The sequence below is a fragment of the Thunnus albacares genome, chromosome 15 (genome assembly GCF_914725855.1).
Source record: "Thunnus albacares chromosome 15, fThuAlb1.1, whole genome shotgun sequence".
NCBI classification, from domain to species: Eukaryota; Metazoa; Chordata; class Actinopteri; order Scombriformes; family Scombridae; genus Thunnus; species Thunnus albacares.
Window position 1 is genome coordinate 19,499,902 of NC_058120.1, and position 15,124 is coordinate 19,515,025.

General features: G+C 39.7%; 3 protein-coding genes across 3 annotated transcripts; 1 reads left to right on the top strand and 2 right to left on the bottom strand.

Moving 5' to 3' along the window:
• The first annotated feature begins 2,226 nt into the window (after window positions 1-2,226).
• odf3l2a (outer dense fiber of sperm tails 3-like 2a) lies at window positions 2,227-4,515 on the top strand. The gene is made up of 5 exons (XM_044376091.1): window positions 2,227-2,275; window positions 2,638-2,748; window positions 2,968-3,081; window positions 3,151-3,292; window positions 4,170-4,515. The coding sequence occupies exons 1-5, from the start codon at window positions 2,227-2,229 to the stop codon at window positions 4,513-4,515; spliced, it is 762 nt and encodes a 253-aa protein (XP_044232026.1).
• Window positions 4,516-4,670: 155 nt separating this feature from the next.
• On the bottom strand, window positions 4,671-8,372 carry ebi3 (Epstein-Barr virus induced 3). Its single transcript, XM_044375727.1, has 6 exons — window positions 8,082-8,372; window positions 7,033-7,147; window positions 6,795-6,891; window positions 6,252-6,369; window positions 5,930-6,102; window positions 4,671-4,994 (listed from the first exon to the last, which is right to left on the bottom strand). The coding sequence occupies exons 1-6, from the start codon at window positions 8,182-8,184 to the stop codon at window positions 4,854-4,856; spliced, it is 747 nt and encodes a 248-aa protein (XP_044231662.1). The 5' UTR covers window positions 8,185-8,372; the 3' UTR covers window positions 4,671-4,853.
• Window positions 8,373-8,647: 275 nt separating this feature from the next.
• On the bottom strand, window positions 8,648-14,599 carry LOC122998639 (rab GTPase-activating protein 1-like). Its single transcript, XM_044375604.1, has 8 exons — window positions 14,019-14,599; window positions 13,196-13,282; window positions 12,843-12,953; window positions 11,860-11,964; window positions 11,681-11,764; window positions 11,504-11,575; window positions 10,965-11,240; window positions 8,648-9,179 (listed from the first exon to the last, which is right to left on the bottom strand). The coding sequence occupies exons 1-8, from the start codon at window positions 14,127-14,129 to the stop codon at window positions 8,949-8,951; spliced, it is 1,077 nt and encodes a 358-aa protein (XP_044231539.1). The 5' UTR covers window positions 14,130-14,599; the 3' UTR covers window positions 8,648-8,948.
• Window positions 14,600-15,124: the final 525 nt, after the last annotated feature.

The window sequence follows — 15,124 nt, forward strand, 5'->3', positions numbered from 1 at the left end:
GAGAAAGATGGAAAGTTTCATTAGTAATTTACTGTATTTAATATTCTGTATTAACTCTTTATCTATTTATGAAAGTGACTAAATGTCTTTATCTATGTCAACAATACAGTAGAGTCGAAGGATGGCATGTTTTAAAGCCAAAGATGTCCCTGAAAAGGCCAGAAAATACACATTTGAACAGTCATTGCTAATAGTATTAATAATAATTTTCTGTTTAAGCTTTAATCATTCCCTGATAGTCCATTGAATCAGGGTGTCACTGTTGCTCTCTGCCTTTTAGCACACACTTTAGCAGTCAACAGCAGATAGAGAAGTTAGTACAACCAGTTTAAAAATCCAGACAGCTCATTTGTCTGCCAAAGCTACAGAATCCTCAAAATGTATTATTTTAATGTGTCAAAATACACATAGTGAAAAGCAATCATGGTAATCTTTGGGGAATATTAGAGATTAGGGATAAATTGTGGATAAATTTTTAGTGATCAAATGTTGACCAAATTTTGCACATGATCATGCACATGTCGTCTTAATTTGGGTACAATCGTCAAATGTGTTAAAGAGTTTTGGGCAATAATACAAAAGTAGCACAATAATTTGGCACCCAGTTAGCCTTAATGAACAGCATATGGAATATCAGATCATCCAAAATGTTGCTGACATTTCAAGGAATGATGATAAAAGTGTTTTACAACAAAAAAAGATCAGTTCATAAAAATGGGTGAGAACCAAAGAATCCTTCTACCTCACAATTCAGCATTTATAGCAAAACATGAAACAAAATGTGCCGACCACATGGTGACATTATATGCATCTAAATCTAATAAGGTCTTCCTGGGTCAATGACAACTTTCCAACAAATGTAATTGAAATCTGTGACGGCATTCCTTCTAACTAACAGAAAAACACACAAACAGGAATGAAAACATAATCAGGGGCAATAAAAAGCTGATATCTCTGACAAATAATCTCCCTAATGAACCTGCATCCCAGTCTCTTCATAATGAGTAACATCTTTTCACACACTGCTTTGTCTCACTGGGAAACAGGAAAACTTAAGATGGTGGATGTGTTTCCTGTCTAGCCGTGTAGCGACTTCATCTCCCGCTGGTGACAGAGCAGAGTCTTGTTACTGAGTTGGTGGCCACTCCAAGTCACTGGTGCTTAATATTTAACACGTGTGGGGTTTTGTCTTGGTCATTGCTCCGCTCTAAAGGCTTTAGTTACCTCTGTGTTTGGGGGTAGAATTAGTAGAATGGGAGTGCAAGAGGGCACTGGAAAGTAAATGACTCTGTCTTTGCCAAAAGTTAATCCTCCTCAGGGCTTTTCTGCCACAGTTGACACTTTTCAGATGCTGCCTGGGTGCTAAACTAGCAGTTAAAGCTGGCTGTAGCCCAATTTTTTAAGTCCCAAAATTCTCACAATCCCAGAAGTTGAAGTTTTGTTGTTAGGATGTGATGTTTTAGTTTTTATCAAGAGCGTAGCTACAGCTTTTCATTGATTATGTGGAAGTGAATAAACATACATACATTATTACATTTACAAAGTAAAATAATACACAACGCTGGTCAAGTTTTTATACTCACCAGTCCATCTTTTTCATTACCAGCAATGTTGAACTTGTCAAATATTCACCTGCAACAGAAGCTCAGTGTAAGTTCCTTCATTTTTAATAGCATGTGCACTGAGATGCTATTAGTTACAGCACACGTACATGTAGCTGAGAGGTTCACTGCACATTCAGCAGTTCGGTAACCTAACGCCTTGGAATAGGATGACAAATGAACTACATTACAAGTTACTGATATGATTTATATTGCAGTGGTTTACCGCTCAAGATAATTTTTCCTTCAAAAAAGCATTTTACATCCAAATCTATACGTTTAATGCATTATTAGCTGTACAGAGGCCTCTTTAGTGCTAATTTTGTTCTGATTCAACACTGCTTCTCCTCTTTTGAGCCCTGACAGAGCTGACTTTTTTGGTCCCGGCTATGAAAGCCTTTTTGTCCTGAAGGGACCTTGGCTAAAGGAGGTGGAGAGCAGGTTGGGCCGTACCCTGCCAGGGTCAAGATTGGATTTCTTCACCTTGCGGTCATGTATAATTCAGCCTGGGAGACCTGGATCACCTGGAGAGAGACACACAAGAAAAGGATGTGTCCAAAGTGACAGAGGAGCCAAAGAGGAGGAGAAGAGGACAAAGAAGAAGGAAGAAAGAGGCTGGCGGAGTATGGAGGAGGTGGTGAAGAAACGGCCAATTATCTCTGCTAGAGAAAGAGGTCAGTATAAGAAGTGTGTATATGCCTCTGTCTGTGTGTGTGTGTGTGTGTGTGTATGTGTCTGCACATACACATGGACCGTATTATAGTGGTTTTGCTGTGAAATCTCTCACTGCATTTTACAGTTATTGCTCCATACATTTTTTGGCATTTCTACATTGTTTAAAATCCATTCCCAAACAAGCAGAGGAAGAGCGTTAAAATGCAAAACCATAGAAAACAAGTCAAAGAGCTGCATATGGAAATCATCAGAGACAATACAGTCCGAGTCAAAGAGCGGTGGGTGTGCTATACTGCTGCTTAGAGCTGAATCTGTTGCATCATCTTCATCACCGTCCTCATCGTCCTCCTCTCAATGTCAGGCCCGGGCCCTGGACGATACGCTCTGCCCTCTACAGTTGGCTACATCAACCATGACTTCACCAAGCCCAGCAGCCCCGCCTACACTTTCCACAGCCGTATGAGCAGTGCCAGTGAGTTCTTGCAAACCAAATCACATGTAAATCTTATAGTCTGCATCTTTTATCTGTTATATTGGTTGCAGTGGCCCAGTTTTTACTTACAGAGTTCATAAAGAGTTCATGTTACAGTAACTTTATTGTGTTAAATACATTTCTAGAATTGATTCAGAGCATTTCATGAGGTCAAAAGGTGTCTTTGGATGAATCTTTGTGTTATTTTATTTTCTGTAGTGGTCTCTGTGGACTCCAGCCCAGGACCAAGGTACCACATTGATGCCAAAGTCACCCGATTTGGCCGAATAGACACCCCATCTTACTCCATTTTGGGCAGAGGGAGGCGCACAGGTGATAGAGGTAATACAGAAAAGACAATAAAAGAAAATAAGAATTGTCCTAACCAATTTATGCTTGTAGGTGAGCCCTTCCAGACTCCAGGGCCAGGTGCCTACAGCCCAGAGAAGGCTCCACCGCTCAACTCTCACCGCAGACCACCATCCTACACCATCAGCACACGCACCAGATATCGCTCTGTGGATGCTGTACCAGCACCCAACAGGTGAAGGCAGAAGGACATACAGATTAAAAGATACTGCTGGTGATATTCTATATTTTTCTTACTGTCAACAAATCCCACAGAAAAGCAAAATCCAACACTGAACTGAACCTGCTACTAATAAGTATTACCTGTATGGCTAAAGCCTGATAGACTGTAGCTCATTGCATTGTGCCATAGAGCTCAAAACTATTAAAAACACATACATGAGATGACATGTTGTCTTATTGTAATGAACATGGGCACTGTCATTTATTTTGAGTCAATCCCATATACAGTAAATCGCGTGCTGCTGTAAATATTCACTGGTACACCAAATGTGTATTCATCCACTGCTGAAAAAAAGTTTCCTAAGAAATGCACTACTTACTCCTATTTGAGTAACTTTTTCTAAAAATTACAGTGCTCAGCTGTTTAGGGATGTCATTTAGCTTTTAAAGAAATCAAAATATAGTTTTGTAACCTGTTTATGTCTTCAGAGGAAAGAATGGGCTGCTTTTTTAAATTAAACACACTCAAAAAGAGTTTCTCAAAAAAACCCTTTTTCTTGGTTTTTGGTTTAAGTTATTTTAAGTTATTTCATGGCAATCTATCCAATAGTTTCAAGACATGTCAGTCAAAACCACAAATGTCAACGTCATGGTGGAGTGAGGAGAAATCAGGTGATCATTGCAGTCATTAGGATATATTGTAAGGGCACCATGGATGTCTGTACAAAGTTTCATGGCAATCCATCGAATAGTTGTTGAAATATGTTGGTCTGGACCAAAGAGGTGGATTGACCTACAGGCCGACAGACAGACAGGCCAACCTTATCCTTTAAATCTGAGATCAAAGTCTCTGAAGCTCAACCTAAACATTGTCTTCTTCACCCCATCAGCTACATTCTTCCTAATGTGCTGGGCTGTCAGGTTCCCCACAAACCCTCCAGTGCCAGCTACAGCTTCTCAGGCCGGAGGAAGGTCGGAGCTCCCTCTGAAGACCTCTCCAAGAGCCCCGGACCAGGAAAATACAATAGCACCAACCCGGACATTTACCGCCAGCGTCAGCCCTGCTTCTCCATGCAAAGGAGGACTAAGAAGCCAAATTGTTCCTCTGTTATTCCTGGCCCAGGCACGTACAGTCCAGAGAAGTTTCATGTGCACCTTCCCAAAGCACCGTCCTTCACTCTGGGTGTCAGGCACTCTGAGTTTGTCACCCCACTTGTGGTGGATGTGATTGACTGACGGCACTGTAGAATGATTTTAAATGCGTTGTTTTTATTAAATTAAAAAGGTAGTAAAACATCTCTGAAATGGGTCAAAAAATTGGTGAGAAATTGTTAATAACAATAATTATTACAATGTAATAATAAATAAATAATAACAATTTAACTGGAAAATCTGATTGTACACTGTACAGATAATATCCATATATTCATTCATAAATAAAACAAAATAACAGTGACTTTTGCTGGCATTGTTTGTGCAGTTAAAAGAACAACAAGTACGTGTTCAGTTCTTATGTTTCACTTCACTGGACGCTCAGAAGGAGTGAGAGGGAGAGGGAGTATTAACAGTTTTGTTCATGGTGTAGTGATTTCTACAGGTGAGCTCCAGGCGCTGCACTCGCCCAGACCCAGCAGGTCCTTAGCGCACACCTGGAACATGTAGGTCCTTCCTGACGCCAGCTTCAGCTCAACCTTGGTGTCCTCAAATGGAGGCAGCTGGAAGAGAAGATGTAAATTAAAACATCATCTGTATTATTTTCACATCTAAACATAGCAGCTATATGAGGGGAGAGCTGGACTGCTGTCCAATTAATACTTGGAAATATTTGTGATACCACTTTCTGATAAGTCCTAGTTTGTAAAGGGTTTCTAAGTTGTAACTAAAGTATTTTTTTAATAATCATTTAGTAATGTTTTCTAGATTAGTTATAAGCCATTAATAAAAACAACTTTAGGGTTGCCAGGTGGTGAAAAATCCTTCTGGCTGGTGTTTATCCTTTACATTTGGTAATAATGCATTTATAAATGCTGGTAATCATTAAAAAATGCTTCACACAGAAGCAATAAAGTCTGCGGTTAGATGTGTTAGTTATTGATACATAGATTTTGGTACAGATGATTCAAACCCTACCCCAGGAGGATAAACACCTGCCAGAAGAATTCTTCTCAACCTGGCATCCCAAAAGTTGGACTTATTAAGGGCACAACTGATGTAAGAAGAATTAGCATTAAATTATTTATTATCCATTATTAAACCATTAGTGACAAGTTACAAACCCTTTATAAAAATGTATCTTTTGTAGAAAAAGTAGTACTATAATTGTTGGTGAAACACTAGCTTCTGAAGACTTTAGGATTTGTTGTTAAGCCCAATATTTCTGTTTTACAGCTAACAGAGTTACTACAAAATTAAAGTATTATGTGCACAACACTGTTTAGTTGAAAGGACTTAGGACTTGGGACTTCCACAGACAAAGGGACTTTTTAAAACTTTCAAAGTGGAACATTATTTTTGAGGTTGACTGAGAAATCTAGGTAATTCTGAACTTCCACATTTGGTATCTGTGCATGTGTCAGAGATACTTTTTAGTCACATTGCTGTTGTTGTGACAAAATCATCATTTAGCAGCTTTGATGAAGATTATTCTCACTTTGACAGACTGTGTTTTGCCCCTGTTTTCCCACTGGTATTGTAAGTGGTATTGTAGGGGGAAGATGTCCAGGTTAGCCCAAGTAGGGGGAGGAGACCACTCCACCGACAAGTTTCTGAAGTTTTTAAAATGCTGGGTGGAAACCTGGATGTCTACGGGGGGATCTGGTTTCACTACAGAGAGAAAGAAAGACAGAGAAAGCAACATTTAACAATCACAAAGGTGAAAATCATCATATCAAGTTAAGTAGAGAAATTGTGTTTCTATCAATACTGATGCCACATATTCATCATATATTCATATATATCATTTCAGTTCTCACCAATCTCCTCCAACATAAAACTGCTTAGATGGGAGCTGCTTCCGACAGAATAAACTGCTGTGATGTTGATGATATAGTCAGTGAGAAGCTTTAAATCGGGCAGGTGGCAGTGCCAGAGCTGAAATACAAAAATACAACATATTATAATATAATATCCACAAAAAAAAAAAAGCAGAAATTGGATTATTTGTGCACACTAACAACTTGTTCATTTGTTTGCAAAACTTCATGGTAAAAACAAGTAATACTGCTCCACACATCTCTAACCAGGCAGACTTGTTTGTGGTTTATCACAGCTATTAGGGGGAATGTGAACAGGGGTTTTCCAAAATTAAAGCCTGTAAGCTTTGTGTGGAGAGTTTTTGGATCAACAAATACACTTACAACCTTGAAAACTGCATCAATTTCATCATAATATTCAGTATAAACATGAGTGATGTGTGCTTGGTTTCATCTTGGCTAAAGGCAAATTGACTGAATTACAGAAAACCCCTCTTCAGTGTATCTGCAGATCACTGCTGCAAAGGTAAATACAGCTGGTACCCGATCAGAGGAGGATGATGCTGGGCTCAGTGCAGAGGATGAGGAGCCGGGTGGGAAGAGCTGGCACTGCTTGATCTCCAGCTGTCTGTTTCTCTCACTGAAAGGGACACATAAACCCATTTACAAAGATATTAATGAGAATAAGCTCCTTAATGACACTTGACAACTGGAGTCTGTCTGTTACTAAAAGGGCTGTTTAGGTCAGCACACAGAAGGAGGTTTTAATTACTGTATTTACCTGTAGGTGGCAATGTAGTGTGTTGGTGGGGAGTGGGAAGGTTCGGGCCAGGAGCAAAGAGTCCGGTTTGGAAAGCTTGCACACCAACAATGCACTTTTGGAGGAGAGCGAGGACCTGGTGGAAGAAATTGCACTTAGTCACACTGTTTTCATACAAGCTGTTTTATTCTATTTATTTATGTATTTGACAGTGACAATGCTCATGAATCAACAGAAAAAAGTAGGTTTTAATGAGCCGGAGTTAGCCTACAGGGCTAATTTTCATCTGTTGTCCCTGGCCAGATGTTAATAAAGAGGTGACCTAAAATTAGTTTGAAATGGCATTCTCTCAAATCCATGGTACATGGTTTTAAACAATTCATGATATACAAGTAATCCTAACAGAAAAGACAAAGCAAAACTTAACCAAACAAAGGGAAAAAAAGTCTAAACTATCACTCCATGCAGGCAGAAAAACATCTAAACCAAGGTGTGAATTTTAATGTGTAATAGAAACAATCACATACATATTACCATTTCGGACAGTCTATTTCCTTGTAATAGTACTAATAATTTATTCAGAGAAAGCTTTTAAGATGCACAAAGTATTTTCTAGAGGCAGCAATGACATATAAACACTGATGTGAGAGGCCTTAAAAACACAGAATTACATTTAAAATTTAAAAAGGCAGCAAATCTTTAGAACATACAACAGAAAAGAGTTAAATCACAACTGAGCTATTGCATTTCCTGATCTTTGATTCATGCATGTTGAAAGCACAAACACACACACACACACACACACGTTGTCCTAGGTCACTTTCGGAGACATTACATAGACTTACTTTCATTCCCTGGAGACTTACCCTAACCCTAACCCTAAAAATAACCACCAACCCAAAAATCTGCTTTTTTACCAATTAGGGACATGACTTTTGTCCCCAGTTGCACAAGCCTTCCCCAGTCAACTGGTCTTAAGTTTGGTGTGTGTCCCTGAAAGTAAGCCTAGTCATACCCACCTCACCACCCCACCACACACTGTATGCACACTGTTTCAGATTTATACTTACTCGCTGATGTTCCTGCTGCCCTCGGCAGGTGCAGCGCCTGACTTCCAACAACACACACGAGAAGAGTCACAGTGACACACACATTGCCAGCCATCACAGCCATCAGTCCGTCAGACAGGAGAAGTTAATACCTGAGTTCAGTTTGTCTAAATACTTGTGGATATATTATAGTAAAGCCTCACTTATGCAAGATATTGACTACTCTCCTCTATTGCCCCTTTGTTCCTTGCTCTGTTTCTGTCTGTAATGGTCTTTACTTCATTCTATGTGCAAAGTCCAGAGATAATGAGCTGGCTGGTGATTCCTCTCTGTGTGTTGGAGCAGGTTAACTGAGCGCTTTTAAAGGCAGTCCACGTCAAAATGAAAGAGGAACTTCTGCGGGGGTATTACAGCAAAACCTCCTTCAGAAAGAACCGTTTTACATTAAGTCTATGCTGATGCGTCAGGTTTCCTTATGTCATACACGTGAATTTGAAACAAAAAAGTTTGTGTCTTACTTGCTTTAATATTGCATTCAGATGGTTTACAAATAAACGTATTACACAGAAACTCATATGGGACATTTATTAGCTTTACAAACATTAAAAGAACTTCATTAATGGATACATTACTGCAGTTGGAAAGTGTTGAACAACAAAAGTGAATTAATACCTGTCTGAGGTGCTCTCAGGTACTCTCATCTGCTCATTTTGTGCTCTAAACTGCCCTCTAATGTAAAAATAAGACATAGCAGCTACAGTATTGAACAGTGTGCATAAGTGTGAAAGATCCAGCTCACACTTACATAAGACAGGTCCAATCCTTCTATATTGTCCAGTTTAACATGATATGACGATCTGCACTTGTGTACAATCACAGTCCAGACTATCAGATATTTTCTCGATTGTGTCTGTGAGGCCACAATATCTTTTTGGTGCTCCATCCAGAAAGGGAGCCGCTGTGGAAGTTCCAGCCCATTGCTGGAGCCCCATCTCTGGGTAAGCTAATACTGCCGAGCCCCCCACTGGATGTCCGCAGGGAGGTGAAAGCCTTGCTGATCCAGCTGTTATTTGCCTCCTGGAGATCATTGGTCAGGATTCCCCTCTGGTGCTCCAGCTCCTGTGCGAGTATTACAAAAGATGTATGTGAGAAAAGCAGCATCTTATTATGAATTAGTTTTAGTCCATATTTGTGCAACCGGATGTTGTTATTGTCCATCCATTCATGATTTTTCAAGTTTGTCTTCAAACTATAGTCAGTAAGTAAGTGATGGGATGCAAAATCCACAGTCCTGATTTTAAGGATATATTAAATATATTAAAGAGTTTATCTAAAGTTTGTCTAAAGATCCAGCCGTCAATCAGCCGAAATCAAATCAATATCTTTCAAAGTATTTGTAATATTTTTAGTATAAAATTCCTTCTTTCAGATAAACTTTCAAATACATTTTTGCTTGGGAGGAAGACTGTGGATTTTGCCCTCCAATACTTACATTGAAAGTGATTATAAAGGGATCCCTTAATGGTCAGTATGAACAGGAGGAATTATTATAGCAAGAAAAACATGTGTTAATGTTCATTTGGGCACCTGACTGTTGTTTTAAGGAATCTCTTGAATTGGTTATTCTTCTGTTTTTACTTTTTGTACTTTTTTACACTTGATTTTGCTGTGTTTTAGTAATTCATACCTCTCCTGTCTTTATTACTTGTAACAATTCTACTTTTATTTATTATTTATCTGGTAATTCCTCTTGTTTTTATGTCTTTGTAAAACATTTTGCAATTTGTTTTTTCAAAGTGCTTTATAAATAAAGTTATTATTATTATTAAAAGTTATTATCAAGACAGACTTGAAAATCAATCCTTTAAAACTCGGATTATGTCAGATCAGCAATAAAGCGTTGGTGAAAGTTCTATAAGGACGATCCTTTCCGACACGCATCCGTTTATTAATCTGTGTACAATTTTCTCTCATTTCCTCTAACCTTCTCTGTCACTTCTCCTTTCCCAGACTCTGTCAATATGAGTTCTTCATATTCAGAAAAATCAGATGTGACCCTATCTGACCGATGATATTCCTGCTCGTAGCCATCAGTTCTTAGAAGCTTATATCATTGTGTCATTCTGTCTGTCAGACCATTCACTGCTTGTTGCATGACACGCATTAGTTTTTTCAAAACAATTTTTGAGGGCACTATAAATCGGATAAATTTACGCAATCAGAATTCCCACATTCAAATAGAATGATGAACAGTATAGTGCACTAAACAGGGAGTGATTTCACACACTCCACACAGCCCCATTTTCATATTAGCCTGTGCTTAATGAAGATGCTTCACATTGATGAGGTTTAATTGAAGTTAAACTCTTTCTCTGCTAAGAGTCAATCAAATTGATTTGTGCTTAATAAATCAAAATTGGGCATGTAGTTGAAACCAATCAGTTCTTGGGTTTGGGGTTAGGCAGTTCACATATTCGCTGGAAAGTACCCAGAAGCACAAATATTCTGCTAACATTCAATCAAGTTGATTTGTGCTTAATAAATTGAAATTGGGCAGGTAGTTGAAACCGCTCAGTTCTTGGGTTTGGGGTTAGACAGTTCACATATTCGCTGGAAAGTACCCAGAAGCACAAATATTCTGCTGTGTGTGTGTGTGTGTGTGGGAGAGAGAGTGTGTGTGTGTGTGTGTGTGTGTGGGAGAGAGAGTGTGTGTGTGTGTGTGTGTGTGTGTGTGTATGTGTATTGAAGATTTATTTACATGCTTAAAATGTGTATTTGTGACAGAGCATGATTAGCTGCTGTGATCTGACCTGGATCGTGAATGTTTAAATTCCCAGAGTGTGCAAGTCTACCATACTCTTTGTCCAAATATTTTATGCTTGTTGTCTGATAGTCTGATTTTACCTGGATCTTGCATTTGGCCTCCACCATCTGAAGTTTAGTCTGGGCCAACTCCTGCTCCAGCTCCCTAACCTGGGCCTTCAGGGACTCCTTCTCCTGGTCCTCCCTCCTCTGCTCTGCCTCTCTGGGATCTGTGGTGTTCTCATCCCGGCCTGATTCAGCTGTCAGATGGTCCCTTGCTGGCGCTGGTGCTGCTGCTGTTAGAGAGTTCTGACCTGCGGCGGACGGTTCATCCGATTCTACAACGTGTTGACAATGAGGGCAAGCCTTCATGGCGCTCTGCAAAGGCAGAGAGTGAGAATGACAGGCAGAATATTAGACGAGTGCCTAAATAGCGACCACTGACACCCGCTGCTATAAAATGATCCCTAATGAGAAAATAAAGTCGCTGAGGCGTTAACCAGGTTTGAAATGGGTGAACAGATTTTCAGAAAAGGTTGTAAAATCAAACTCTGCAAAATGGTTTTCAAAATTAGATAAAAGGACGAGATAATAGCACGAGGGATGACAGTAGAGCTCCACAGGAGGAGAGCCATTCTTACCTTGAGTGAATCGAACTCTTCTCTGTGGGCGGCCTGCTGCTTCTCCAGACGGTTTGTCAGCTGAGAGCAGATCTGAGCAGAAGGAAGAGCATCTGATTTTAACATCTGAAGTCTTTATGGGTCTTTTTAAGTCTACTTTTCACTTATTCCAATCACATTAACATCAATTCTCTGTACCTGTTTGTAGTCTGCGATGATGCCCGATGACCTCTTGACTTCCTGCTCAGCTTTCTCCAGCTCTCTCCGAAACACCTCCTTTAACTATAAGAAGAGAAGAAATCTTTTACTCATTCACACACTATAATGACCATTAAGTGCTTTAAAGTCATCACACATATGGAAGTCTTCACTCTTACCATTGCAGCCTCCTCCTCCTTCCCTCTCTTCTCTTCCTCTGTCGCCTGCAGTCGACGTCTGGTCAACAGAAGGTCTTTGGTGAGTTCGTCCACTTTGTCCTCCGCCTGTAAACAGATAGTGTTTGTGTTAATGTTTTTAACAAAGGTTAATAAATCACTGACAAAACATGTACTGTCCTGCAGAAAATCAGAATAAATACTAAACAGTCAGTAAATCTTGCCCTCTATTGCAAGCTTCTGCCACACAACTAGCAAACTTGCACATGAAAATTAAACAACCCCTTTAATTTTGTGATTATGTGTACATCAGAATATTTCAGGCTTTTGTTAAGCCATTTGATGAAACAAATTACACACTTATATCATTACAGTATGATTTCTATATCTTTACATAAAATGACAGCATGTCAGCACTGCAGGCCATTTTATTAGAGTCGGTCTTATCAGTCATTAATAAATGAGTGAGTAATCCTTAATTAAGCTTCCAGAGAGCAGAGACAGTGTATTCTTTAGGTTTTTACACTACTGGTTTATGGAGAAAAAACGTTCGCAATTACACCTATATATTATGATCCCATGTTACCTAAAACAGGAGAACAACAGTCATAATGGTTTCAATGAATGTTGCAGAATATGAAGAATGCAACAGCATTTCTGAATGGTGGGAATTTTTGAACAAATATGGGTCAGATTTAACCCAGAACACCCTCTATATGTACAAAATCAGCTGCAAATATATATATATATGTTCATATGGTGTTTAGGGTGTTTTTACTGCTCTCAAATGTAAAAATGGGCCAAATTTGTCCTGAACAGTAAGGGTTAAAGAAATTTGTGGAAAGACAAAGAAGCAGGTCGAGCACAGAGTTGCTCATGTAGGTTTTATTAGGGTTACACTCCAGACTTTAGAGTTTCTGAAAAATGACCTTCAGCAGGTGATTTTGCATTTTATAATTAGACTCTTGTGTCCTTTTTTTGTGTACCTTGTCCAGAGCGTTCCTCAGGGCGACCTTGCTGGTGATCAGTCTGTGGGCCAGGTTGTCGTTCTCCTGCTCCAGTCGGAGGCTGGCCTGCTGAAGCCGACGGTTCTCCTTCTGCAAAACACACAGAACAATCTATCAGAGTCTGTAGGACACAACAGAACATCATTCAGACTGTTACAGAAGGGAGATCAGCTCATTTCCAAAAAAAAGAAGAGGAGAATACAACTTTTAGAAATGTAATTCATCATATCTCAAAATGCAGATGAGATTAAAGACTAAAGTTGAAGTTGAGTTTTAAACAGACAATGGGCTCAAATCTATCAATTTCTTGAGGAAGTCAATAGATTTCTGACCAGGTATTTGTCCAAGGGGTCTTCTTCTTCCTCGTCATCCATTATTTGTAGCCGGCTTTCTCCCAGTTTGGCTTTCTTCGTTGGGACCTGAGGGGAGAGAGTCAAGGATAATTAAATACTGTAATATTTTTTTTTAAAAAAAACTGTCATATTTGACTGAGCTAAAGAAAGCTATCTCCTCCAAACAGATACGGGTGCAGTGTGAGCGTGACAAATCAAGAACAGGCCCAAAGAGATCAAGATAGGGATAAAGACAAGATAAGAAAGAGTTGAGCACATGGGAGGATGATAATTTAGGATGCATGAAGGAATAATAGTAGAAGGAGGGATTTATTTTTTAAAAGCCTGAAATGACAATTTCCATATCTCAAATATCTAACAATCAGAATCCATTTCCACATATCTCCAGTCACAAATCTGTCATAGAGAGGAATGTGTTCTGTGTTACAGTGTGCAGTCTGTTGTGCTCATGCCAGTCAGTTTAGAAAGCGAGAGCATTGACTTCTATGTTTTGTATTTTTTTGCATCAGTCTGTCATCATGAATGTAGTAACGCTTCATCTGTTGATAGAAGATAATCTAAATTTTGCACCAATCATTTTTTTAAAGCATTGTGCTGATGCCAAAGTGAAAATAAGCCATTTTCATGCAAACTCAAGATTACTTTAAACAGAAACCTTGTAGGAGCCCTACCAATACCAGAATCATGCACTGGTTTTGGATCTAATTAATGGCTACTTCATGATGTGACTGCAGTTTAGCAGTTCTGTTTAGATGCAGCAATGCAAAACAATGACATGAATCCATGAAACAGTGAGCCTTACTGTGAACGTAGGTCCTGTTTCCTCCACGAGACAGGCCAGGATCTCCTCCTCACTCATCTGTTCCACAACGTGGGCGTCATACGCCATCATCGTGGACACCTCTTCCATCATCTTGCCTCAATATGCAGCCCCCCCACCCCCCCAAGGAGCTGCTGACACTCACACAATCACAAACCAGCGCAGCCTTTGCAGGTAAAGCTTCCAACTCCACTCAGAGAAATCGAGAAAGTCCACCAGGTATGTCAAGCACACCAGATAAAGCTCAGGCAGCACACAATCAGACCTCGATCAAACAAATTGAAGTCCAAGATATGAAAATGGCATCTCTTGAGTGAATCAGTAAAGTGAGTTCAGAGAGATGAATTGTTTTTTGTTTTACCCGCATGCGAGAGGTCAGTCAGTCCAGCGGGAGAGTATAAAAACAGATATACTACAAAGTCCAAGTCGTCTTAAAACGAGGAAACTTCTGCAGTCCAAAGGTGAATAACAGAGATGTCCCAACAGATAGACACAGTGTAGCTACACTTTCACACACTACAACCTAATAAGTAATAGCCAGAGTCACATACGCACAGTGTCAGGTGAAGGAGTGTGTAAACAGGTGAACTGGCATTAACAGGTTCAACAGGGTTTATATGAGACCTGTGAGTATGTGTGAAAGAACGACTTAGACACACCCACTACAGTGCTCACCTACTTATTCTGTCACCTGAATATCTCCTCTCTCTCTCTCTCTCTCACACACACACAAACATACACAACCCCCACCTCTAAAATAAATAAAGCCACGTGCCTGATTCTGATTTTGGTGATAATGAGCTCCCACACTGTTTTTTTTTTGTCAAACACTTTACTTATCATCCATTTTCATCCATTCCTTTTGTTCACACTCTTACTGGAGCTGGCACAGATGTGTAAACCTGCCAGACATCTCAATGATAACAGCAAGTTAAAACACAATGCTGATGTATCAGGAGGGAGTAAAGGATGTGGTATTTGTGATATTTCGCCCCGGGGTGTTTGTGTGACCTGATCTATTATTATCCTGGTTTGAGCGGCCTGACAGGAGAGCAAACGGGTCCAGCAGGTAAAGCGACAGAATACCG

Coding starts and splice junctions, on each gene's coding strand:
- odf3l2a (XM_044376091.1), top strand. CDS start 2,227: ATGGAGGAGGTGGTGAAGAAACGGCCAATTATCTCTGCTAGAGAAAGA. Junction 2,276..2,637: donor TATCTCTGCTAGAGAAAGAG/GTCAGTATAAGA, acceptor TCTCAATGTCAG/GCCCGGGCCCTGGACGATAC. Junction 2,749..2,967: donor CAGCCGTATGAGCAGTGCCA/GTGAGTTCTTGC, acceptor TATTTTCTGTAG/TGGTCTCTGTGGACTCCAGC.
- ebi3 (XM_044375727.1), bottom strand. CDS start 8,184: ATGGCTGTGATGGCTGGCAATGTGTGTGTCACTGTGACTCTTCTCGTG. Junction 7,148..8,081: donor GGCAGCAGGAACATCAGCGA/GTAAGTATAAAT, acceptor TTCTTCCACCAG/GTCCTCGCTCTCCTCCAAAA. Junction 4,995..5,929: donor GCAAAACACAGTCTGTCAAA/GTGAGAATAATC, acceptor CTTCTCTTCCAG/CTGCCTCCATTTGAGGACAC.
- LOC122998639 (XM_044375604.1), bottom strand. CDS start 14,129: ATGATGGAAGAGGTGTCCACGATGATGGCGTATGACGCCCACGTTGTG. Junction 11,965..12,842: donor TGAGGAACGCTCTGGACAAG/GTACACAAAAAA, acceptor ATCTGTTTACAG/GCGGAGGACAAAGTGGACGA. Junction 11,241..11,503: donor AAGAGTTCGATTCACTCAAG/GTAAGAATGGCT, acceptor CTGCCTTTGCAG/AGCGCCATGAAGGCTTGCCC.